A 27433-nucleotide genomic window follows, 5' to 3' on the forward strand; every position below is an offset into this window, starting at 1 on the left:
CCCAGCTACCCAGGAGGCTAAGGCAGGAGAATCGCTTGAATCTGGAAGGCATAGGTTATCATGAGCCGAGATTGCACCACTGCACTCCAGCCTGGGTGACACAGCAAGACTCTGTCTCAAAAAAAAGGAAATGCAAAATGAAATATTAACACACAAAATAAATATATTTTGAAGGATATACTTCAAAATAATAGAGGAAGGTGGGAAAGAGGAATAATAAGATTGGCCCCCAATGCAGAATACTAAAGGTGGGTGATGAATATATGAGGGTTTAATCTTGCCCAATAATTTAATATATGTGAAACTAGAGAAAATTTTATATTCTCTACTATAACATATATATACACATTTTTCCATAATAACAAGTTTTTTTTTTTTTTTTTTTTTTTGAGGCGGAGTCTCACTCTGTTGCCCAGGCTGGAGTGCAGTAGTGCAATCTCGGCTCACTGCAACCTCGTGTCCCAGGTTCAAGAGATTCTCCTGCCTCAGCCTCCCGAGCAGCTGGATTACAGGTGCCCGCCACCACGCCTGGCTAATTCTTTTGTATTTTTAGTAGAAATGGGGTTTCACCCTGTTGGCCAGGCTTGTCTTGAACTCCTGACCTCAAGTAATCCGCCCACCTTGGCCTCCCACAGTGCTAGGATTATAGGCGTGAGCCACTGTGCCCAGCCCAACAAGTTTTTAAAATATTACAGATGCAATTTAAACAATTTACTGTATAAGTGTCAGACAACCGAAACTGTCTTTCACACCAACAATACATCTCTTCATAATGTAAATGGAAAATTTCTGAGTATTTTAGAAGAAATAATAGCCGAGCCTTTGGTTTAAATGAATACCCAAGATTTTTATTTTCCTGGAGAAGATAGTTCTCAAAATCTTGACAGAATAAACAGCCTGATGAGCAGCATTCTCATGACTTCAATCTATTGGTTTTAATGCCCTTGACAATAGACGCAAATATAAATTTTAACTTAATGAGATGTGCATTTCTGGGCAGGAGAAGCTTTTCAAGTGTCTTCTTCCCCGTTTTTTTTTTTTTTTCTAAGACAGGGTCTTGCTCTGTCAAGCGCAATGGAATGATTCCAGCTCACTGCAGCCTTGACCTCCCTGGCTTAAGTGATCCTCCCATCTCAGTCAGCTGAGTAGCTGGGACTGCAGGCATGCGCCACCATACCCAACTAATTTTGGTATTTTTTGTAGAAACAGGGTTTTGCTATGTTGTCCAGGCTGGTCTTGAACGCCTAGACTCAAGCCATCCTCCTGCCTCCCAAAGTGTTGGAATTACAGGCGTGAGTCATGCATGGCACCTGGCCTTCCTTTCCTGTTTTTAAACCTGAAAAAAGATGGTAACTCTGTGTGGAAATAGACTTGGAACACAAAATAACACAAATGATAGTCCAAAGATTGCTTGTCTTCTAACAAAGCCCACTTCTCTTCCAGCTATGTTGGTAGATGTTGGGGGAAAACAGCTAGGCTCAAGGTTCCTAACCACTCACCCTCTAAAAGGTGAGTTAGTCCTGCAAGAATGGCCATAATCAAAAAATAAAAAAATAAAAAAAATAGATGTTGGTATGGATGTGGTGAAAAGGGAACACTTTTACACTGCCGGTGGGAATGTAAACTAGTGCAACCATTATGGAAAACAGTGTGGAGATTCCTTAAAGAACTAGAAGTAGAATTACCATTTGATCCAGCAATCCCACTAGTGGGTATCTACCCAGAGAAAAAGAAGTCATTATACGAAAAAGATACCTGGACGTACATGTTTATAGCAGCACAATTCTCAACTGCAAAAATATGGAACCAGCCCAAATGCCCATCAATCAATGAGTGGATAAAGAAATTGTGGTATATATATACACCATGGAATACTGCTCAGTCATAAAAAAAAGTATATATATATATGACATTCACAACAATCTGGATGAAACTTAAGACGATTATTCTAAGTGAAGTAACTTAGGAATGGAAAACCAAGCATGTTATGCTCTCACTCATAATTGGGAGCTAAGCTACGATGACACGAAGGCAAAAGAATCACACAATGGACTCTGGGCACTCAGGGGGAAAGGTGGGATGGGGGTGAGAAATTAAAGGCTGCACAGTGGGTAGAGTGTACACTGCTTTGGGTGCACCAAAATCTCAAAAATCACCACTAAAGAACTTATTCATGTAACAACCAAACACAACTCGTTCCCCCAAAACCATCTGAAATAAATAAATAAATAAATAAATAAATAAATAAATAAATGAAGGTGAGTTAGTAATTGCTTAACCATTGTTTTACTTCTGGTTTTGGAAAAAACTGTCCTACTAAAAATAAAATAACAGTACTAATATTTTGTCAGCAAAGGGGGAACCTATAATTCATCACCTTAACCCTTTTCTATTTTATTCATACACATATATATAATACAGTGTATGTATATGTGTACAATGCTGTATAGTATTCAGCTTTTTTCTCTTTACCCATTTTTAGGTCTTATCCATTTTTCTATAAGCTATACCATCTTGATAAATGTCACTTTGGTGTACTTAATTAAAACAATTTTATCTTTTTAAAAAATTGATCTAATTTAAATAATTTGAGAAATCCTCATTTTCCTTCAAAACCTCTAAGTGTTACAAAGCCAGAGTTGTTACATAACTCATATAAAAGCTCCAAAGCAATTTTTCTAAACATGCTCTGGTTTGGTTCAAAGTTCTCAAAGGTCTCACTGCTCATGTGAGATGAGCAGTGTCACTACTGGCCCTCTGTTGTGGGCTAGCGACACAGAAGCAAACCACTGTGTGCTCACTTTGTTGAGACTGAGGTGCAGGACTGGGCAACTGAAACCCTTAAAGAGGCTCTCCGTGAATTCCCTAAAGTGCTTTGGGGGTGGCTGAGATAACACAGGTTACCCCTGCAGTTCATCAGGCTAGAAGAATTGGTGAGCAGTAGGGTGGGCAACCATTCCCAACTTCACAATGGCCTCTCCACAGCCCATTCCAGCAATGCCTCAAAATGCCTCTACTTTTATAAACTCTTCCATGGTGGGCCCAGCTAGGAGAGGTTTCTGCTTCCTTTGAAATTTGATAACCCTTTATTTCACCTCTTTTGGGATATACAGTGTATTGCCCACTAGACTTGCCCACAACAGTGAAATCAACTAAATGACTGGGCTGTAATTTGACTAAAGGGTCCACAACTGACTCAACTTTGTATCCTTCACAGTGCCTATTATGGTGCTAGGCACAGCAGGTCTTCAATTAATATTGAACACAAAAGTAGTCTAGACTGGGAGCATGAGCCATTGGATGATATGCTTGGAATGACACTCCATCTTGTAACAGGTGCTCTTATCAGCTGATAAGATTTCCTTTAACATTCTGCAGTGCATTTGGTATAATGTTTTTTAATTTTACTATTAATTATGTTATTGAAAATATTTAGTTTGGGTCCAGGAGCAGTGGCTCACGCCTATAATCGCAGCACTTTGGCAGGCCGAGGCAGGCGGATCACTTGAGGTCAGGAGTTCAAGACCAGCCTAGCCAACATGGTGAAACCCCATTTCTACTAAAAATACAAAAACTAGTCAGGTGTGGTGGCGCTCGCCTGTAATGCCCGCTACTCAGGAGGCTGAGGCAGGAGAATCACTTGAACCTGAGAGGCAGATGTTGCAGTGAGCCAAGATCAAGCCACTGCACTCCAGCCTGGGTGACAGAGTGAGACTCTGTCCCAAAAAATAATAATAATAATAATAATAATAATAATTTACAGTTTGGAAACTGTCATGTTTTATTTTTATAAGAGCTTAATAATGAAAAAGGGCAAAATTCTTTATTGACAAAGTAATACCTGAAGAACCCACTGGTTGCATCATTCTACCCCTACCCATCTGTACTTTACTCCCTTTTTTGTAGGTGGATCTCCCTGGATCTGTCAAAAGCACCCCCAAATATCACTTGGCCCTGTTTTGCCCACTGTTGCACTTATTTCTTAGATATTACTGAACCCTGTCTACTGACAAAAACTAACCTCTGTGATATGAGTGGTAGGCATCATTTTTTTAAAAGGAAATTTTTACTTTCCAATTTAACTCAGAGCATACTGGGTTAAGTGCATTCTGTCCTGTTTTAAGCAGTATTTTCAGAGATTAAATTCTAAACTCTCATGTTCTTCAAACATCAGTAATTTCTCAGGACCAATGAGAAAACTGCCCAGATAGCCAAACACCTGAAATTTTATCACTGACCATGAAGAAAGGTTCTTTATAACTACTGTACAAATCATTGCTCACTGGAGGAAAGATATTACATATAATTCTAAGTACCAGTATACATAAAACATAAATTTATTAAAAGATGAAATTCAAAAATGAACTTTAGACTATTCTCATCACTGGCCTAGTCTGCTAGGTATGGAAGACTATTTGGATGTTTGAGCATACTGTGAATATTTCATCCACAGAATACAGGGGAGCTTTCATTAGAACGAGAGAGAGAGAAAAATCTATAGTCTAGAGAACAAAAGCTAAGAGTTTCAAGTTTTAGTGGCCATGTTTCCCATAGGGCTATTGTATAAGAAGAGTAATACTATAGTTTTTTCCTATTCACAGATGGAAAAGAGTAAAATTTTGCTTTATTTAAGCCCAATAGCAATAATCTTGCATGGGTTTCAGAAAAAATGATACATATTTTACTGTGGGATAATGAGGACCATTAGTTATTAGAACAAATTATTCTCTTTCAATTCAACAGCCTTATTCATTCACTCATTTAATAGGCTATCCTCTCTCCTTTTCACTAAAATGGTCTTCCCATATGGAACACCTGGCCATGCAACATGCTACCAGACTTCAGGAGGTATCTTGATGGGGAGAAATAGGGAATTTCCAAAGTGAAGCCACAGGATAAACCAACACTTGATGCTTGCCTTTCATTTCAAGGAAAGTAGTATAAAAGCAATAGAGAAAGAAAAAAGTAGTTGAAAAATATAGTTGCTCTCCACAAAAGAGTCTTAAAAATAAAAAATCATGAGCTTAATAATTTTCCTAAATGAAATTATGCCATTATTCCTGATTTCTTTGTACTAACTAAAAGGACAAAGTATCAAACTTCACTGAAGTTTCAATACTGTAATACATTTCATTAATCAAAGATAAAAACTACATTAAAAGCAAGAGAATTATTTTATGTCTGTGATTAGGCAGTTGGAGGGCTTGTATTTTATGTATACATTTGTACACTTCAACTTATTTAACAGTGTCAGTTCACTAGCTGCAGTTTTTTTATATAAAGAAAACAGATTTAGAATTTTAAAAACAAATTACAGTAATTTTATGCCTACAGCTTGCACCTCTTAGAAACCATGTACCCCCTAACACTTCTCTTACTTTGTCACCACTTCCCCATCTCCCTCCCTCCTCCTAAAACCACAGGCTACAGTAGAACTGATAACAGAGGCCTTGAAGCCCCTACTGAATAGCCACCCTAATTTTTTACTTGGGGTGGAGGAATAAAGGGTACAGATAAGAAATTCAGCTCTTGAATAGAGCAGGAGGCAAATGCCTACAGAGATTTGCCTGGTGAACTTCAGTGTTTTCTACAGATCTTCATGATGACGGGGACTTCTGGGCCTACACGTCATTAATGCTCAAACTCCTATGTGGAAGGGGGCAGAAGGAAAGGACTACAAGATTTGTTACTAATATAGATGGCTGTGTATATACTGCTGGTGCGGGCACAGGGTAGGATGAGAGAAGAGGACAAGCAGGAGAGGAGGAGGACTACACAACGATGACAACGTCACACATCCTCGATATAAAAACTACTGTCAAGTGGCAGAAGAAAACAATGAGAAAAAGTAGCCAAAAGTGAGGAGCAGTGGCAGATTCCCCAAGGCCGAGGACACATTCCCTCCCATCAGCTTGACTTGGCTACATGGCACCAAGAAGGGACAAATCGGAAGAATGTCCACACAGCCACGGCTGCACCTAGAGAATTTTCAGGTTGTGAGGCAGGAGTGATGGGTACGTGGGTGGGACCATGTGCAAGTCTGGAGGGTTCTCTGTGTAGATTGAGATTGGTCAATAATGAGACACAACATGAAACTTCTGAAGATGGGACCCATTTGTCTACTATTGGCTTTGAAAATAATTTGTGAAAACTGAATAAATAAGGCAGCCTATGACCATACAGCAGTTGCAGTTAAAGTATCTTTCAAGTCAACATCTGCCACTGATCAATTTATAAACAAAAATCATCTTAACTATGACTTCTGGAACTAACAAAATCAGTCCGGTCCCCTCTTAGTATGACTGGCCTTGACACATCCAGGCAGGCATCAGGCCAATCCACCCAAGTAGGCCCCATCACCCTTTATTGCTCAGCTCTTTTGCTGACATACAAGGCTCTGCAAGTCTTTCTCTTAAATGTCAATCCTGAGACAAGGCTTGTTCCATCCACCTCCTCTCAGTGCTGGGTCACCAAAAAATTCAAAACCAAAGAAGAAAAGGGTAACAGTTTTACACCAGGTTTTTGAAGACACAAATGGAAAAACTGGGAGATCTATTCTTTAAAAAATGGTTTTACTCAGAGGTTTTCAGTAGAGAGCATGAGGGTGTACAGTGAGAAATGGAGGGAGCAAGAAAAACATGAAGCCTCCCCGTGCTTATACATCTATGCCATCCTGCTCCTGGTTGAAAACATCTTTCATAGCCTTTTAGAGCTAAGAACAGGCAATCAAGTTTAGCACAGTGGTGAGGATCACAACCTTTGGAATCACAGCCGGCTACTTACTACCTATGTGCCAAGACCAAGATAGTTACCTCTCTAAACCTTGGCTTCTTCCTCTGTAAAATGGAGCTAATACAACACACCTTTGTGAGGTTGTCCCAAGGACTGAATGAGATAACAAATGCAAAGTACTTATCACTGTATCCAACAGAGCAAACATTCAATGTACGGTAGAGAAAAAAGGGAAGCTAAAAAATACCTTGCTTTTACAGTCTTCTCTTCCCAGCTGAGGATTTATAAACATCATCAAATACAACTCATCTTGGAGAATATATATGATGATTTTGGTGGTAGCATTTTATCTTCCTAATAATATTTGCTTAGGCAAATGTTAAAAATGAGCTTCCACTTCCAGAGTAAACACTGATGGGGTAGTGACGAGGGGGTAGCAGGGAGGAGCTCAGAAACATACTCAACAGGTGCAGGACAGAAAATACGTGACTTGATAATTCATCCATGGAAAAACCAGTCTCATTCTACAAACGCGGCTGAGCACTAACTATATACAAATCCCACAGACTGAAGGAGTATGAACATATTTCTACTGACGCCTAAAAGAAGGGTGGGAGGTGGCTATCACTCAGGGAGCCCTTCCTTTGCCCCAGACTTTGTGCTGAACATCTCACACACATCATCTTTCTCCCTCAGAGTAACTCTATTCTATGACTCAAGGAGCTAAGGTGTAGACCAAGGTTCAGAAGCTTGTGAATAGCAGAAACAGCATTGAAACCCAGGTCCCTATGCTGTCAAAGCCCATGGCTAAAGCTAGGTGTTTTAGTAAAAAGAGGGGGAGAATCTTCCATGAAGCAGGGACAGAATGGGCAGTGCCATATTTGGGAGACATTGCATAGCCTGAATAAGAAATAAGGCTGGATACATAGGTGGGAGCTGGAAAGTTAGTCTATAATTGCCAAAGTTAAGAGTCTATGAGATGCCAGTGGCATCTGGGCCTCACTTATAAATAGAGGAGTCATCTCAGGGCATTAGGCAGTACTCTGAAAACACTCATCTTTGCTTACCACAGAAGAGAGAGGAAAGGCCTTAAAAGCAATGTAACTCTTTATGTACTTGGTCATCTAAAAATGAAATCAGGGCTGGTTATGAAATACATTTCTAAGCAAAAGACAACAATAGTAATAATGACACAGCAATGGAGACAACCTGGTGACACAGCAAAAAGCCAAAGAGATACTGAGGTCTCAGGGTTGGCTGGCACCTCCTGGGATGATGAGAACTTAGAAATCAGCCAATTCCTAGAGGATAACAGCGGGTCCAGTTTTAGAATACCTTAAGGAGAGTAGGATTCTCACAATGAATTGAATATTAAAAATTAAAAATTTCATGTTAAAAAGCCATGTCTTCTCACTTGACATGAAAATACCTTCAGCAACAGAGGCAAGATGAACCAATAAGCAACACACCATCAATCTTCTTATTAATGGAGGTACACTAATTAAAGCTATAAAAATGTAAACTCAGCGACTGTAATGGCACCTGAAATCTTCACTTTACCCTTTCTTTTGCCTTCCCACTCTTCCCTCAGTATTCAGTGAGCGTCAACTATGGAGCAGGCATGTGGTTACAGTAGCAAGTATGTGGAGCTCATAGTCTAAGAGTGGATACAGTACCAAACAACCACAAAAATGCATTCCAAACTATAAACAAAGAAGTGACAGACACAATACCATGACCATAAACAGAGATCTCAAGAGAAAAGGAAGACTCCATGTGCCGCTGTTACCATGTGAGGCTCTATGTGAGCTTGGGACACTTACCTAACCATGTTGCAACGAGGACAGCATCAATTCCGTCTATTGGTTCACAGATCCGAGCCACGACTGGGTGGATCTGCTGGGCCAGGTAGTACTGGGTGTCAATGGTTAGATTATCCTGTTTCTGCAGCTGCTCAGGCGCATAGGCCCTCTGACTTGCAGTGAGATTTGATCCATCCTAAAAGAAGATATGATAAAAAGACACACATAAAAAGAAGACACAGGTAAAGTTGTGAGCAACTCAATCACAGACACTTGCTTGGTCAAACACAGAGGCAACAATTTAAATTTTACGTATCTACTTCTAAACATCAAGACCTCTTTTTGACCTATTGTTGAACATTTTGAGTAGGAAAATCAAGGACAACATCTCAATCTTGAGATCTCATCCAATGTCCAAGAATATTAATCCAGTATATGTTGTGGTCTATTTTTTGCAAAAACTTGAAACCAACAAGATAGCAATGACTAGATTAAATAATTTCACCTGTCATATCACCAAACACTGAGAAGGCTTGGTAACAATTAGTGTAGTCAGAAAGGCTTTTAAGGAGTGATAATTTAAAAACATGTGTATGGTCTCTCTTATTATGTTAATGTGATCCCTACAGGCAAGAATTCTTGTCAAACTAACTCAAAGATCCTGGGAGTAACATTTTCTATGAGAGCCATGTATCACTGAGAAGCAAATGAACAAGCGGAAAAGAGTGGGGAAATGAAATCTATAGAGTAGTACTTTATATGCAAGATACAAGAAGTAGAAGTAAAAATGACATAGTGTCCTGGTAGAGTGGCAGGGCTCTAAAAGCCAAATATCTGGCCCACTGGAATGAAGGGCATGTCATTTTGTACCATTTACCTGGTTCCTCCTCAAGAAAAGGAAGATGGGTCAGAAAGCCTCTTTTCAAGAGTTTTCTCTTTTACTCTACAAAAATAAAAGCTGTGAAATTCTATGCAATTGGCCCATATCCAGCCTTGTGAATGATGTCACCATCATCTGTGAACCAAAAAGTTATCTCTACAGGATCAACATCCAACAACTCACTCACTCTTCCTCTCATCTGAAACAGAATTTAATATTCAAACTAGTAAATTATAACTATTCACAGTGCTCAGCTGCTCAGCAGAACTGATTATAATGTGAATCCTATTCTTTCATTCCTGCTACAATCAGTTCCTTTCCAGCTCAGCACCCAGCCCAAAGCAGAAGCAACCTTCCATACACCACTGTCTTTACTAGAGACCAGCGAGCGGCAGGGGCCTCTTTTTCTGGCTAGGCTCCTGATGAAAACAACCTGGGCCTGTTTATCAACTAGGTTCTACCTGTTCTAAGACAAAATGAAATACCTAAAAAGGAAGCAAACTCAGATTAAAAGACTTATTATTATTTGTCAGAAGTTTACAACATAGTAAAAGGAATTAGGCATAATTAATCAAGTTTAATTCTTGCTCTTTTAGAAGCTTGAATTGTTAAGATGATAATAAGGTGACAACCAATGATAAAAACCATGTGAAAAAATCCTCGGGCAGTGTCTTTTCACACAACTCAATTGTATTTAGACCGCCTTTTACCAAACACATAAAATCAGAATAATTTACAGAATTGTGAAAAATTGGTCTATCCTTAAGATTACAGCAATGTTGAGTTTAATAAATTTTAATGGTGAATTAAAATAGAATTTATAGATGTAAAATAGTTTTTAAAGGCACCTGAGTTACTTTCTAATATTTCAGTAGAAGTTCTCATAGTAAAGCGTGGTTTTCAAAAAAGCAGTTAAAAATTTCTGAGCATGCTTTCAGTTTAAAACGTTTTTATTTTAAATATTCACATGAAAGACTAGTTTTAACAAAAAGTGACACAAACATATTTCTTAGTGTATTTTAAAAATCTAAGCTTGAGCATGGCTAAATTCAAAAGACTTGGTTAGATGACAGGTTTTGCTATGTTGTATTGGAAAAGCATTTAGGCTATGACCGAAGATACATCCTTCGGCAGGACACAGTGGCTCATGCCTGTAATCCCAGTACTTGGAGAGGCTGAGTCAGAAGGATCACTTGAGCACAGGGGTTCAACACCAGTTTGGGTGACATAGTGAGACCCCCATCTTGATTAAAAAAAAAAAAAAAAAAGTTAGCCAGGCATGGAGACATGCATCTGTGGTCCCAGCTACTCAGGAGGCTAAAGTGGGAAGATCGCTTGAGCCTGGGAGATAGAAGCTGCAGTGAGCTGTGGTCATGCCACTGCACTCCTGCCTGAGCGACAGAGCGAGACCCTGTAACAAAATTAAAAAAAAAAAAAAAAAAAGCCTTCAAATATTTCATTCTCAAACCTGAGCAGGGCCCCATGGTATGTCCAAGAATATGGGGCATACACCTTTAAGAACAGATTAAGAAGCAATGCTGGTCTTCTTCAAGTGCCCATGTAGTAATTTGTGAACTTCACAAAGTACATACTTTAGAGAGACAACCAGGTGCAGTCGATTCATACAAAACTCGGTAGTCATCGTTAGTAGGAAACTAATAGGAAAATATTTTAAACTGGAGACAAGTGGGCCCCTTAAAATAATTATGTTAAAGGCATGCCTTATGGAAATTATGTATAATGAAAGTTAAATAGTTATGGATTTAAAACTTAGCCAACAAATCATTCATATAGGTTTAATGCGTTAACAAAGTACAATATAAATTACATACCAAAAACATTACTCTCTGAACTCGTCTGAATAAGTTATCAGTAGGGTACTATTTCTTAAATGTAAATTTTAAACAAAACAAAACAAAACAAAACCTGTTTAGGATATAGGCTATTCCTGGAGGACACCCTTGCCTAAGGCAGCAAACAGTCCTCTTAAAAATGTGTCATGATGGGCCAGGCACAGTGGCTTACGCCTGTAATCCCAGCACTTTGGGAGATCGAGGCAGGAGGATCACCCGAGGTCAGGAGTTTGAGACCAGATTGGTCAACATGGTGAAATCCCATTTCTACTAAAAATACAAAAAAATTAGCTGGGCATGGAGGCACGTGACTGTAATCCCAGCTACTCAGAAGGCTGAGGCAGGAGAATCGCTTGAACCCAGGAGGTGGAGGTTGCAGTGAGCTGAGATGGCGCGACTGCACTCCAGCCTGGGCAACAGAGCAAGACTCTGTCTCAAAAACAAACAAACAAAAGTGTCATGATACATTTTCAAAAGCATATTCTAAAACTATGGTTGTGTTATGAAACAGAATAATTTGAGTGCTTAAAAGCAAAAAACTTTAGGCAGATTTGGCTAGCAAACATGTTGAAAGGGCACATGTCCCATGGGTAGGGTACAAAGGCAAATTAAAGTCCTATAGGTTTTCTTGGGTTATGTTAAGGAGAATAAATTAATAAAAAGAAATATGAATCATACTTTTAAAAAGCAAATAAGGCACATACCAGTGGATGGAAATCACTAAAAACACATAAAATTGGATGTATTGTACTACATTAGCAACAGCCATTGTGAGCCTATGTATATCAATAAGACCTGAGAAAAAGGAACTTTAAGACCTAACATTCAGACATCAAGGAACACAAAATTGACTTTTAAATACAATGATCATCCTATTTTATAAGTTACTATACATCTTCATTGCAGGTTTAGCCAAAACACAATTGTGGTTTGATTTCATTATTAATGCTATTTCACTGAACCTATATAATTTTTCAAAGTTGTATGCTGCCATCTGTTCTTGTCATTACCAATCTAAGAGCTTTTCCATGTATGTAAAGACATAAGTGAAAAAAAAAACCTAGCTTATTTACCAAAATCTTTATTTGCATAATATGAAAATTGTTTTTTTGAGATGAGACTTGTCAGAGGCAATATGCAAAGCACATTAAGGGCTTGAGCGAGTCAGACATTTATGGAAATATTTTCCTGCAGGAATTGGCTTTCTGTAACAGTTCTTAATCAAGGGTAACCCTAGGGGGGAGACAGAGTCAAGTGCTGATTCCTGTCCATGTACTTAAATCATTCGTTATGTACATCCACAGCATATAGCAGATATCAGCAGACTACTTTTAAATTTTCAAAAGACTCTGATTTAAAAACACATTGATTGTGGTTTGACAAATTGGTATATCAATCATATTGCAATTAATTTTTAGGTTTATATAAAAAAAATTTTTTTACTGTAACAATGCAATGCAATTACAATTAGGATAAAACTCTTAAAATTTTTAAAAAAACAGTTTTATTCAGATAAATTATACCTTATGGTAGGTAGTATACAGCATTGTAATTTGAAAGAATTTGGATAAATGCTATGACCCTGACTTATCTTTACAGAGAGAAGGGATGAAACCTCTCCTTTGTTAAAACTGTAGTTAAGGGCTTTGAAAGTCAAAAAACTGCTCTTCTCTCTTACTCTCTCCTCACCCATTAGAGGCATGCTATTATCAAAAGAACGGGTAGTGGTTTAAAACTGTGTTCCAGAAGGCCTAGAAGTGCCTTGTGAAATGGAGAAGTAAGGCTAAGGAGGTGGGCCCTCTCCACTTGAAGGAAGGAAAAAAACAAAACTGGTTGAATTGTGTGGTTTCCTCATATGGTATGTTTGTAGGATCTCTCAACTTCTCCGTATAATCATGTAGTTCTTTTTTTTCCCACATAATTATTTGGACATTTGCTAGAAAAAATGGCATTTATTCTTTTATTATTCCACTGATATTTATAATGGGAACTGCTGCAAAAGGAATGACAAATGAGGACTACTGCTGAACATATGGCAAAACTTATATTTGCATTAAAGTTAATTTAGGGTTAAAAGAGTAGCTACTGTTATAATCCTGTCATAAATGTTTTATGAAAATCCTAATGACATATGCCACACCTCTAACTAATGTTTTTTAAATGCTATGAAACTAACCAGACTTTACAACATCAATTACTGGGGAGAATGCTAAATAAGACACTGTGGCAATCTGGATTTTACTTCGAGTTCTTAAGAGGTATCAGAGTCTTATGACTGTCAATAGTTTACCTGACAGATGACGTATGACACAGTATCTCCAGCTTTCACCTTTCTGCCTCCTTGAGAATTTATCCAGAGGGCAACATGTACATGAGGTAGGCTTTTTTTATCAGGGTAATCCTGGGGATCCTTTGTCAATGCCTAAAAGAGGGAACAAAAAAGTTCTAAGCCTTAAAATAAAACCCTTCTCGCACAGATAGACACTAAAAACATCTTTGCTAGAATCATATTAGCAACATAAACATAAAAAATGACAGAAGTTGTATGTAGAAAACATTGCTACAGAATCTTTAAACATCCCATCTTCAACACTCCTCTCTCCTTTGTTCAATAACTAACATAACCAGATGCAACACTAACAAAAAAGAAATATAAGTTAACAGGCCATGTTGCATGATACTTAGATATAAAAAGTTAAGACTATAAATTCAGTGTTATCCAAAAGCAATGGCAACAAAAGCCAAAATTGAAAAATGGGATCTAATTAAACTAAAGAGCTTCTGCACAGCAAAAGAAACTACCATCAGAGCCAAGAGACAACCTACAGAATGGGAGAAAATTTTTGCAATCTACTCATCTGACAAAGGGCTAATATCCAGAACCCACAAAGAACTCAAACAAATTTACAAGAAAAAAACAAACAACCTCATCAAAAAGTGGGCAAAGGATATGAACAGACACTTCTCAAAAGAAGACATTGAAGCATTCAACAGACACATGAAAAAATGTTCATCATCACTGGCCATCAGAGAAATGCAAATCAAAACCACAATGAGATACCATCTCATACCAGTTAGAATGGCAATCATTAAAAAGCCAGGAAACAACAGGTGCTGGAGAGGATGTGGAGAAATAGGAACACTTTCACACTGTTGGTGGGACTGTAAACTAGTTCAACCATTGTGGAAAACAGTGTGGCGATTCCTCAAGGATCTAGAACTAGAAATACCATTTGACCCAGCCATCCCATTACTGGGTATATGCCCAAAGGATTATAAATCATGCTACTATAAAGACACATGCACACGTATGTTTATTGCAGCACTATTCACAATAGCAAAGACTTGGAACCAACCCAAATGTCCATCAATGACAGACTGGATAAAGAAAATGTTGCACTTAATACACCATGGAATACTATGCAGCCATAAAAAAAGGATGAGTTCATGTCCTTTGTAGGGACATGGATGCAGCTGGAAACCATCATTCTCAGCAAACTATCGCAAGAACAGAAAACCAAACACTGCACATTCTCACTCATGGATGGGAATTGAACAATGAGAATACTTGGACACAGGAAAGGGAACATCACACACCAGGGCCTGTTGTTGGGTTGGGGGTGGGGGGAGGGATAGCATTAGGAGATATACCTAATGTAAATGACGAGTTAATGGGTACAGCACAGCAACATGGCACATGTATACATATGTAACAAACCTGCAGGTTGTGCACATGTACCCTAGAACTTAAAGTATAACAAAAAATAAATTAATTTAAAAAAGGTCTTAAAAAAATAAATTCAGTGTTACATGCAGTCTTAATGTGTACAATTCTCTCACTGAGTTAACTGATCAGTTGGGACTGATGAATAACGGCTACTCTGACTTAATGATAGTTTCTCAAAGGTTCCTCTGGCCTAAATAAATCCCAAAGGCACTAGAAATCACTGGATTTACTCATGCTGTCAATCAACCTCTACAGAGGTAGAATGAATTTTGTAACAGAAAGTAAATACGAGAACAGGAACAATGTTAGCCTTGCTCACAACTGCATGCACAGTGTTCCTAACGATGCTTGATATACAGTAGCAGCCAAATATTTGCTGAATAAATTATTTCACCCCAACTGTAATAATTCTCAGAATAATTTGTTCAAGTATTATAAAGTACCACAGGATGAATAAGACACAGTCATCTGCTATTAGTGGAAGACTCTCCACCCTCCACCTCCCCTCCAAAACAAAAAATAAGCTATATGTGCCATAAAGGAGATGTGAACAAAGTGCTATGGAGAGAACTTAGAAAGGTAAGAATGATTTCCACCTGAGAGCAGAAATCATGGAAGAAAAAACTTAAGCTGGCACTAGAAGGAAAAGCAAGATTTTAAGAAAAGGTAATTGGGGCAAGAATATTCCAGGCAGAGAAACAAAAAGGCAAAGGGTGAGAAAAAACGCACTCTATTAGACTGGAACTCAATATGCATAAAGAAAAGGAGGGGGTTACCTAGTCCTGGAAGGGGTAGGTTTCAAAAGACAAGAGAAAGGATGAGGACCAGGGTACTGCTTGATGAGCTAACCTGTTCTCCAAGTGTGGACTACAGAGCCCTGGGAGTTCCTGATATCCTTTCAGGGGATCCTGAGATCAAACTATTTTCATAACGACACTATCTGTACTGATGATACAGAAGCAATGGTGGGCAAAACTGCTGGTGCCTTATAAACATGAATCAGGACGGTACTACCAAACTGTACTAAGAGTCACTGTATTCTTCACCACCATGCATAGTTTAAAAAAAAAAAAAAAAAAAAAAACCACTTTCACTTAAGAATGTCCTTGACAAAGCAGTAAGAATTATTTTTAAAGCTCTCAATAGCAAAGACGTGGAACCAACCCAAATGCCCATCAATGATAGACTGGATAAAGAAAATGTGGCACATACACACTACGAAATACTATGCAGCCATAAAAAAGAGTGAGTTCATATCCTTTGCAGGGACATGGATGAAGCTGGAAACCATCATCCTCAGCAAACTAACACAGGAACAGAAAACCAAACACCACATGTTCTCACTTATAAGTGGGAGCTGAACAAAGAGAACACATGGACAGAGGGAGGGGAACATCACATACTGGGGCCTGCTGGGGGGTAGGGAGAAAGGGAAGGGAGAGCATTAGGACAAATACCTAATTCACGCGGGGCTTAAAACCTAGATGACAGGTGGATAACTGCAGCAAACCACCACAGCACATGTGTACCTATGTAACAAACCTGCACGTTCAGCACACGTATCCCAGAATTTAAAGTAAAATAAAAAAGAAAAAGAAAAAAAAAACAGCTCTCAACCCTTGAGTGCAAGTCTACTATTTTGTGTGATAAAACAGAAAGTACACACAAGGTACATCTGAAAAAAAAAAAAGATTGCTCAAGAGAAAGTATTTGTGCAACTGTTTGAGTTGCAAGCTAAACTAGCTGCCTTTTTCACAGAATATAATTTTTACTTGAAAGAATAATGGGCAAACTACCGTTATTCTGACCTGGGTATCTGGCAGACAATTTCTCAAAAAAGAAGTGAGCCTGCCACTTCAAGGCAAAAAAAAAAAAAAAAAAAATCTGATAGTATATATTGTCAATGATAAAATTCAAGCTTTCAAGTGCAAATTAGAATTTTAGAAAACTTTTCTACTTCTGTGAGCCTGAAAGCTTCCCAATGCTTAAAGACTTTTTGATATAAGTAGGAATATTTTAAAACGTAATTTTTGATATTGTACAATGAATGTGTCTATTTTGGAGGATCTGTATAATTCAGGGAACCAACATTTAACAAATGATCAACTCACGCCACATATGGGTAAAATATTCTTTCAAAGTACAACATAGACCAATAGATTTTAATATAAGAAAGCATGAAAAGTTCATTGATATGGCTTCAAATTCCACATTACAAAGAAAATACCATCTGTAGAGTTCTGGTGCAGGATCAAAGAAAAATACATTCAAATGTCAGGAAAAAAATACTAAAATACTTCTCCTTTTTCTAACTACATGTTTGGGTTAAACTGGATTTCTTCCAATACTTCATCCCAAACCATGTTTCACAACAGATTGTATGCAGAAGCAGAAATGAAAACCCAGATGTCATCTACTGAGCTAGACATTAAAGAGATGTGCAAAATTGTAAAATGATACTACTCCTCAGGCTAAATTTTTCTTTGTTTTGAAAGATATAGTTATTTTCATAGAAAGAAATGCTTTTTTTTGTAATTATATAATCAGTTTATTGCTATTTTTAAATAAATTAACAAATGTTTTTAAATTTCGAACATACTAAATATCGAGATAAACCACATCGACAAGAGCTCTTGGGGTCTTCAATTATTTTAAGAGTATAAAGGTGTCCTAAGACCAAGAAATCTGAGAACTGATGTAGAATAAAGCAGGTCCTCACACATGGCTGCACATGCCCAAGTTATGTAAACTTACTAAATTTCATACTCAGTGTAGCAGAGTACCTAGGAAACTCTCCCAAGTATTTCAATCTCCTCAAACCTGGCATATGTGAAGTTTTGATTGTCTTGAACAAGCAATACAGTATAGAAATCTTAACTGATAGAACAGTACTTAAGAAATCCATTATCTTCTTCAATGGATTATTCTTTAGTGCAATGTTAAGAAATTCTAAATTTCAGCTGACATACTTTCCAATTATTAGATGTAGGCTATTTGGGGACCTTACAAGCTAGTTTTAGAAGGCTTCATTTAAAAAAAAAAAAAAATGCTTCCTGGTGGTTTAGGCTCAAGTTAGCCAGAGCTATAAAAATCAGCTGTGAAGTATTTTGTGTTACTTTGTGAAATATATTTAAGCTAAGATTGCAGTAGTTCAGCAAAATCACACATGCTGTTTTTCGGTTGCTTTTGGCAACAAGGGCTAAAATCTCTAAAGGTAAATCCCATCACTTCATGCATGTCTCCACCCTAATTTAACCTGTCATTTTCAAGCCCTACCAGCATCACCTTAAAAAAAAAAAAAAAAAAAAAAAATCTTCTCATGAGACCATCCACAACCAGTCACCCAGTCACATACATAGACTCTTCCATTCCACTCTCCTTTGGAGGCAGTAAAATGTAGAAACTGAATTGCTCATAAGTTTTAAATAGTGCAAGTATTTAGACAAATGCTAAAGATGATCAGGATACATGACCTTTAACATATGAAGAGCTTACTGTAAATAGATACAGAACTATAATAAAGATAGCCCTTTTATCAGAATTTACTGTACTTACATCAACACTGCAGAAATTCTTCTCTATTAAATAAAAGTTAAGAATAATGGGACAGTAAATACATTTTTCTTTTTCTTTTCTTTTTTTTTTGTGAGACGGAGTCTTGCTCTTTCACCCAGGCTAGAGTGCGGGGGCGCGATCTCAGCTCACTGCAATCTCTGTTTCCCAGGTTTAAGCGATTCTCCTGCCTCAGCCTCCTGAGCAGCTGGGATTACAGGCGCCTGTCACCTCGCCCGGCTAATTTTTGTATTTTTTAGTAAAGATGAGGTTTCACCATGTTGGTCAGGCTGGTCTTGAACTCCTGACCTCACGATCCACCCGCCTCGGCCTCCCAAAGTGCTGGGATTACAGGCACAAGCCACCGCACCCGGCCGACAGTAAATACTTTTAATAGACCATCAGCATTTTGAAAATATGGACCGTGCATTCCTTATTCAACTTTATATCCCAGAATCAGCACTGTATACATAAGAGGTACTCCATGTTTGTTGAATGGATGATTAAACAAGCAAATGAATTCTTTCAATGCTTACTGAACAACTACTATTTGCCAATGGCTATGCTAAGTGATATGGAGAATATAAAGACAGTAAGTCACAGTTTCAGTTCTGCCACAGAAAAATGTATTCATAGCCCCTATCATACTAGATGCTAAGTATTAACTATTATTGTTATTGGTAATAATAAAATGTCACTACAAGTTGATAATTATTGAAGCTGAGTGATGAATACATGAGGATTCATGATACCATGCTCTCTACTTTTACATAAGTCTAGAAATTTCAATAAAAACTTAAAAGAATGCAGACTATTCATCAGAACTCAGACACTGTCAGTATACCTATGACTCTAAGTTTCTTTTTGCACACTAGTAATATTGTGTCATCATTCATATGAGGGGATTACAGTGTGGGCCCACTACCCTAAAGAAGATGTGCTCAGTGTTATTTTGCCAATTATGTAGTCATGCTGGGACTGACACTCCCAAACTCATCCCTGGAAGCCCTTGTGATAGAAGCCCAAGTTTCTAGGAAGGTAGACAGGATCAGGGATACAATATGCAGAATCGATGCAAAAACTGACCAAAAGAAGACTTAAGTCATAACTCTTACTCATATAAATTTTTGAGAAAGAAAACAAAATCTAAAAGGAAATTGCTTTCTAGATGACACAGCGACTCTATGCCAATATGTGTACACTTCAACACTTAAAGTGGAGAGCCAGTGCCAAGAAACATTGTCCCCTTCTAATGTATAAACAAATGTCTTCTTTCATGACATTAAGGATGCCATAGTCAAGGTACAGGAAACAACTTACCTAAGAATAAACGTAAACTGTAAGAAAATATTCATCCCTTCTAGGAATCAAAGAAATGCAAATTCAATGCAACTGTGAAACACAGCCTCATATTCATTATGGTAGCAAAGTTTTATTTAAATATCATCACCACTACATGCAAAACTGTGGTGAAACTGGCATATTTAGCTATTATCAATTGGTATCATCCTTTTACAAAGCAATTTGGCAAAAATCATACAGATATTCACATCTTTTGACTCAAATATTTTCCTTCAAGGAACCTAAAATAAAGTAATTCATCCAAATGCAAAAAGGTAAATAAACAAAGATGTTCAATAGAGTTATTTATAATAGAAAACATTTAATAATCAACAAATTTAAAGATGTATCAGTGAAACAGAAGATTAATACACTGATTAATTTGATTTTTAAGGTAATATAAAAATGTGGGAAAATGTTTATGTTAAATGAAAATATATTTCTAAATAACATTGTAATTGCTGCAATATAAAAATGTTTTCAACAGTACAGACATGTACAAAAATGACAAGCATTACATTAGCACAGAGTATTATGAATAAGTCTTCATTCTAAAACTTCCATTTACTGTCAGTATTAGATTCTTTTTCATTAATTTTTTCTGTATGCACTTTGACAACGAAATCTACCACAAAATGGGTAGCATGGTATTTGCAAAACTAGCTTCTGAATATATAAGGGTACTAAAATGGGAAAAAATCTGTAACCTAACATTTTGTTTATTACATAGCACTTTGGAAATCAAGATTCTGTTTTTCAAATTAGGTAAGAAAAATCATTCCCTATTTTCAACAACTAAGACTATCCCTAAATAACTTTTGTCCCCAAAAGCCTTCTGATTACAGCACCTCTAAGGATCACCATCTGTGAAGCTAAACACACACATGAATGCACACATGCACACAATAAGCTTATAGGCCTACACCCCAAACTATTACTTAGGGGAACTATGAAGAAAGTAGTGTTCTCCAGTCCCCAGTATGTAAACTGTATCACTCCATAGGACCTCTGGAAACAAGTCTTCCAAGAATTAAAGTAAGGACCAGAGAAAGAAGGTCTCTGTGGTAGACATGGCAGTACCTGTGGCTGGAAGAGGTATGCTAATACTCAATCTGTGAGATAGTTGTTAAGCAGCTTTCATCACCAGTTAGAATTTATTTCAATTGCAAGGATGAGGTGGTTCTTCAACTATCTGAAGGAGGGGAAAAACACATGACAGCAGCTGGGCTCAGCAATAAATGCTACATTTACCTTGTTAATTTCAAACTGGCTCACTGGGACACTGCCATTTAGCACATTTTCTCCAATTTCTATTAGCCTCTTCTGAATGTTTTCCACTATAGTGTCCCGGCTTTGATCAGAAAGAATCTGGCCAATCACAAAGCTACAAAAAAAAAAAAAAGACAGCAGTCGATTTTTTAATATCATATTTTACTAGTAAAGGAGAAGAAAGGAAGAGAAATGCCATTATATTAACATGTGGCCAAGAGCTACAGTAAGAGCTAATATGAGGGTTAATGTTGAAAAAGCAGTTACTATTTGTTTTTTAACACCAACTCTACCGAAAGTTTGCCAGCCTTATAATGTCGGGTTTGACCGTAAACATATAGATCATTTTTTATGTGGCAGCTAATATTTTACATAAAATGTGATGAAGAAAAGCATGTGTTTCATATTTTTATGCAATTACAAAATTCACAAGCAGTTATATTCTACTCATCAGTTAAAATTTTAGAAGACAAATATTTCACTTTCCTCACAAAGCACCAAGATATTATTTTGTGATATCAAGATATCATCTCCACCTGAGACAACAACCATGAGCTAGGTGTGTAGAAATATGAAGCCCTTTACATAAATTTTTTTAAAAAAAATAAAGATTTCAAATTTTTCTTTCTTCACCTTCATTTTGTTGCTCAGTGTTCTCCCTTATGCTATTCTTTAAAAACTTCATGTTATTCAACCAGACCCAAAGGAAAAAGAAAAAGGAAAGGAGTAAGAAAGTCAATATTTTATCCATTTCTGAGAAAATGCAGAGCGAGGGTTTGACAGCTGCATTATAATTTGTCAGAAAAAGAACCCTGACAAAAACATTTGTATAGCTTTAATTACTAATACATTTCTAACTCAAGAGAAATTTACTTCTATTATGATGCGTCTTTTCTTAGAAAACACAAAGCTGAAGAGAACACTCTAATCCACAGTCTATACAAAGTACTTTCATCTTTGGGTACATTTGGGGGCAATGAAGCATTTCAAACAGTTTTACATTTGGTAAAAGGCTCACAGTGACCTATACTCAGATGGTCAACTTTGCCTAATCAAGAGTAGTTTTGCAGAACCAATAATTGCTCAATCTCCCAACTTGACAGCAAGAGGAAGACTAGAAAGCAAGTTTTTAAATGCCAACATTCAGAATATTAAAATCGATGTGAAAATTAGCTTTAAAGAAAAAAGTTCTTCTACTTTTGGAATTGGTCAAGGTCACAAATTAAGATGGTACATGAAGCACCTAAAAATTATTATTTTTTTTTTTTTTTGACAGAGTCTCGCTTCTTCGCCCAGGCTGGAGTGCAATGGCGCAATCTTGGCTCACTGCAACCTCCACCTCCAAGGTTCAAGCGATTCTCCTGCCTCAGCCTCCCCAGTAGCTGGGATTAGAGGCATGCGCCACGACGCCCGGCTAATATTTGTATTTTTAGTAGAGATGGGTTTTCCCCATGCTGGCCAGGCTGGTCTCCAACTCCTGACCTCAAGTAATCTGCCCACCTCAGCCTCCCAAAGTGCTGGGATTACGGGCCTGAGCCACTGTGCCCGGCCTAAAAATTCATTTTGAATTGGGTGCTTTATACATTAATATGACCCTTTAAAAAGCAGGTTTTATTATCACATTCTTCAGTCTCAGGTGCAAAGCTAGGAGGTCAATCATGATATTTACTAATTCTGAGGTACACATAGGATTTGAGAAGTAGCCTTAAATTAACTTGGTATTAGTAAAAATCATTTACACACAAATCATACGGGTGGGAACAAAGTCTCACTCCATGGCCCATTTTGAATCCCAGAACATTTTAAGCCATAAAATGGGAAAATCTTAATAATTATGTTCCTAAAGAGACTCTAGGAAGATTCAGGACCACAAAACAAGGCACTTTCTAATAGTAACAATAAAGCAAAACAAACCAACATCAACAAAACCAACTCTACAAGGATCTGAAGTGTGAAGGTTTACCCTTACCATGAGTTAAAAACTCATGAGATGTATCTTACAGCAAGCATTTCTTTCTGAGCAAATTTGGCTTTTTCTAAGTTTTAATCTACCTATAAAATTCCATTCCAAATAAGAATTATTAATAAGAATGAATAATAAAAATAACAAAGAAGTGTTCTTGCGCTTGGCAGATTCATAAGCATTCTCTACATCATTCACACCTGAATTTTTAAAAGACAAACAAGAAAAGCAAAACTGAAAGCTGAACTCACTTTCCAGTGTCTTTAGCAAGATCACACCAATCTCTTCTAACTATATCTAATCCTTTGAGCTCCTGCTTGGTGACATAATTCCCGTCTGACGTTGGCTCAACAACCAGAGCAGCGTATTTCTTTTTTTTCAGCAGTAGCAGAGACTTGAAAACCCCATCAATGTCTATTTCAAGCAGTTTGTACAACTTATTCACTTCACTTTTTACCTGTGAAAATTTCAAATATTAATATTAGCTTCTCAAGCATCTAACAGGGAGAAGATAAACATGTTACAGATTCCCAAGAGTTAATCTAAACAGAACTTGAAGTCATACAATATTGGAATTTTACTTGGCTTGTATGTAACATGATATTACACTGGGTATAGAGCAAAGACACTGAAAACTGCAGGGACAAAAATAGATTAAAAAAAAGAGAGAGAGAGAGACAATAATAGATCATCCCATGCAACCAAAGGACAGGACTGGCTAGATCAGCCCCAGGTAATATATGAAAATTATCAAACAGTCTTTGTTGAACGTAAAGACTTAATACATATGTATAGTACCTGCCTTCAAACTATTCAGTTAGTTAGTGAACAGATAGTCCAACAAGTAAATATGTGGCCAGAAATAAAGAAGTCAAACTTTGACTATTAAAATAATGTTTAAGATCTCCCTTAACACCTTGACTATAAGCAAACAACTGTATGCTGAACAAATAAATAAAGAGTCCTCTGCTCTTTCTGACAGGGTCAAGGCACAGAACATCGCCTCCAGGGAAAATATTCAACTTTTCAAGGCCCAGTATGAGTACAATGTGCCAGGCTTGCTGTCTAGTGAAGATTACCATTCAAATTCCACATATTCCAGGAGGGAAAGATAGGAAGTTGTCAGTTTGTAAGATGGTATCTTAGTTTTAGTTCATTGGGACAATATCTTAACATAGCAAGTGTTTCTAAAACACTGTGAATTGCGATTGCAAATTGCTATTAAGAGGCTACAAATGATTATTTTAAAATGTCCCCTCCCTTGTCTTTTCAAATATATTTTAAGTAATCCTGTAAAAATTACAGTTGTGAGTGTATATGTATGTAGGTATTTATGTATAAAATGCACCTGAATCCTACCAGACATATGAATCACACAATGTAGTAAGTACCAACGTGAACACATCTTAAACATATAACACTTAGACTGTTTTCAAAGGAAAAATGGATCTACCATTTAAAGAAAAAAATAAATACCTTTGAATTTCATCCTGGAAACAAACAGCTGGAATAGAAATTAAAAACAAGAGGGGGCCGGGTGTGGTGGCTCATGCCTATAATCCCAGCACTTGGGAGTCCAAGGCAGGTGGATCACAAGGTCAGGAGATCGAGACCACCCTGGCCAACATGGTAAAACCCCGTTTCTACTAAAAATACAAAAATTAGGGGGGTGTGATGGTGCACGCCTGTAATCCCAGCTACTCAGGAGGCTGAGGTAGTAGAATTGCTTGAACCAGCGAGTCGGAGGTTGTAATGAGCCAAGATCACGCCACTGTACTCTAGCCTGACCACAGAGCGAGATTATGTCTCAAAAAAAACCAACCAAACAAACAAACAAAAAAACACAAAAGGATTGGGCATGGAAGCTCATGCCTGTAATCCCAGAACTTTGGGAGGCCAAGGCGGGAGGATCGCTTGAACCCAGGAGTTCAAAACCAGCCTGGGCAAAAAAAAATCTCTACAAAAAAAAATTTTTTTTAATTAGCTGAGCATGGTGGCGAGTGCCTGTGGTCCCAGCTACTCAGGAGGCTGAGGCAGGAGGATCACTTCAGCCCAGGAGGTCAACGCTTCAGTGAGCCCTGATCGCACCACTGCACTCAAGCCTGGATGACACAGTGAGACCCTGTCTCAGAAAAAAATAATAAAGAAAGAAAAATAGAAGAATTGAGAGACACCAAGTTTATTATTTTCAGAAGCACACACATTCATATATACATGAATTTATAGTGTCCCATGTTAAAAACAGAATTCACAAAAATAAGTAAAGCAGATAATTTCATAAAATTATCTCACCTTGTTTCCCAACTTAAATACTTCTTCCAGATTGGTGCTATTGGTGTTTATCATAATTGAATCTGTATCTCCATAAATAACTTCAAGATTCATCTAATAAAAAGCAAAAATTATAAAAATTAACAAAAACACAGTGACCATTACACACAATGAAACTAAAGATTTTCCATACTACAGAAATTACAGGCTCCACAGACTTTTCAAAAGTTTATGTTAATTATTATTTATATTGTCAGGGTATACAATTGAAGATTAAGCCCCTATAAACCAGAAAGGCAAGCACCCTGACATCAAGAAAATCTCTCAAATTTTCTTAAAACAGAGAGTGGAGTGGAAGGAGAATTGTGTCTAGTTTCAACGGAAACAAAATATCAAATTAAATAATGAGAAAAAAGAGAATAAAAGACTAGGAAATGGGGTCTATATTTATCCACTGTACCACATGCTTAGTGGTCATGGCAATTTAAGAAGCGGAAACATAATGGATTCTATAAATTCAGGGGCACAAATCCATATTAAATTCTTAATACAGTTGCAAACAGTATTTAGTAGAATATGAAGAGTGCCAAAAAAAATCAATCATAACAAACAACACTAGAGCACATACAGTATAAAGGCCTGGAAATAAACTCTAATTAGCACTGTTACTAATTTGCTTGAAACACTCACATATAGGCTTCAAGCAGGGGCTAGATCATATCAGTGTTGGTAAAAGAAAAAAGCTGTAATACTTTAGGAGGGATTATAAATGTAAACTAGGCAACCTAAGAAGCAATTTCCAGTCTGTTTGGGTTACAGTTTTCCTTGAATACAAAAACATTACCAGTTACGATATTTAAGAGTTTTATACAATGAAAATGTTCAACATTACCTTTTGTACCATCTCTTTCGTATGCATCAAAATCTAAATGAAACAAAAGTCAAGATTAATACATTACACAATTATAAAGACATAAATAGAAGCACATAGAGATAGGTAGCTCTCAATGATTTCCCATTTCCATATATTTCTAAAGCTCTTGAAGGTTTTCTAACGACAGCCCTTAAAATAACAGTAACATCAATGTAATCTAAAAATAAGTTTGCCTCTATGCTGATTCTGAGCCAGAGATATGCACGCATATACACAGGTATATATCTTTAATAAACACACAATAAAATATCTCTATAACATGGCAAAAAAGCAAACTATTCTCATTACTAATACTTAAATAGAACTGCATGCCTAAAAAAAGCTTAACAAAGCATTTCAAATCTGGCAATTCTTACTCATGATATTCAGGATCTTAAAAAGTTAAAAAAAAAAGCACACTACACTTAAAATTCTTCTCTAGACTAAATTCATTGAAGAAAGAGAGTAGATAGATTTTCACTATATTGCCTGGAGCTACCACAGTAGCCAGTAAAAAGGTGGGGCTCAAGAAACATTCAGTGAATGAAGACCAACAAGGATAATAGCTGTTAATGGGTCTGTCCCCAGGCCCATATAGCTATAGATCAGAGATATTTAGTCTACAATGTGGATAGAAATAAAAACTGATATAAATTATTTTGAGCCAGATCAGAAGTAACACATATTTTAACAAACAGCCTCTTAAAAAATAGTAATATGACATAATTAGGACTCAGAGAGAAAGTGTATGTGTGGGGGGGTATGTGTGTGGGGGGGTGTGTGGGGGAGGGTGTGTGTTTAAAATACATGTGCTAGATGCTGTGCAAGGAACACCTTGTACATTTTCTCATTTCATTCCCCTAGATCTCCAAGGGGTAGCTACTATTAATAACCTCATTTGTTAGATGCCAAAAGACAAAGAGAAATTAGTGTCCTAGTAATGACAAAACAAGGATATGAACCCAAGCATTCTGACGAGTATGGGGCCTTAGTCACTCCATGCTATTGCCTCTCTGCTATCACCCATCTTTCAAAGCATCAGTCTAAAGCTGAGGTCACTTTTCCAATAGACCAAATAAAGGTTTATTTCATTCATATTTATTTTTCCTACTTCAGTAGTCCTCCTTGTC

The 27433-nt window shown here is 37.2% G+C and overlaps 1 protein-coding gene across 1 annotated transcript in view; it reads right to left on the minus strand.

Annotated features, from left to right (window-relative positions):
- Positions 1 to 27433, minus strand: part of POLA1 (DNA polymerase alpha 1, catalytic subunit) — a 305080-nt gene that overhangs the window by 164223 nt on the left and 113424 nt on the right. The window contains 6 exon segments of the mRNA XM_073013830.1: positions 8556 to 8730; positions 13558 to 13689; positions 21139 to 21271; positions 23371 to 23576; positions 25412 to 25504; positions 26283 to 26315. Coding sequence (XP_072869931.1) covers positions 8556 to 8730; positions 13558 to 13689; positions 21139 to 21271; positions 23371 to 23576; positions 25412 to 25504; positions 26283 to 26315 — 772 coding nt within the window.

The sequence above is a fragment of the Chlorocebus sabaeus genome, chromosome X, assembly GCF_047675955.1.
Source record: "Chlorocebus sabaeus isolate Y175 chromosome X, mChlSab1.0.hap1, whole genome shotgun sequence".
NCBI classification, from domain to species: domain Eukaryota; kingdom Metazoa; phylum Chordata; class Mammalia; order Primates; family Cercopithecidae; genus Chlorocebus; species Chlorocebus sabaeus.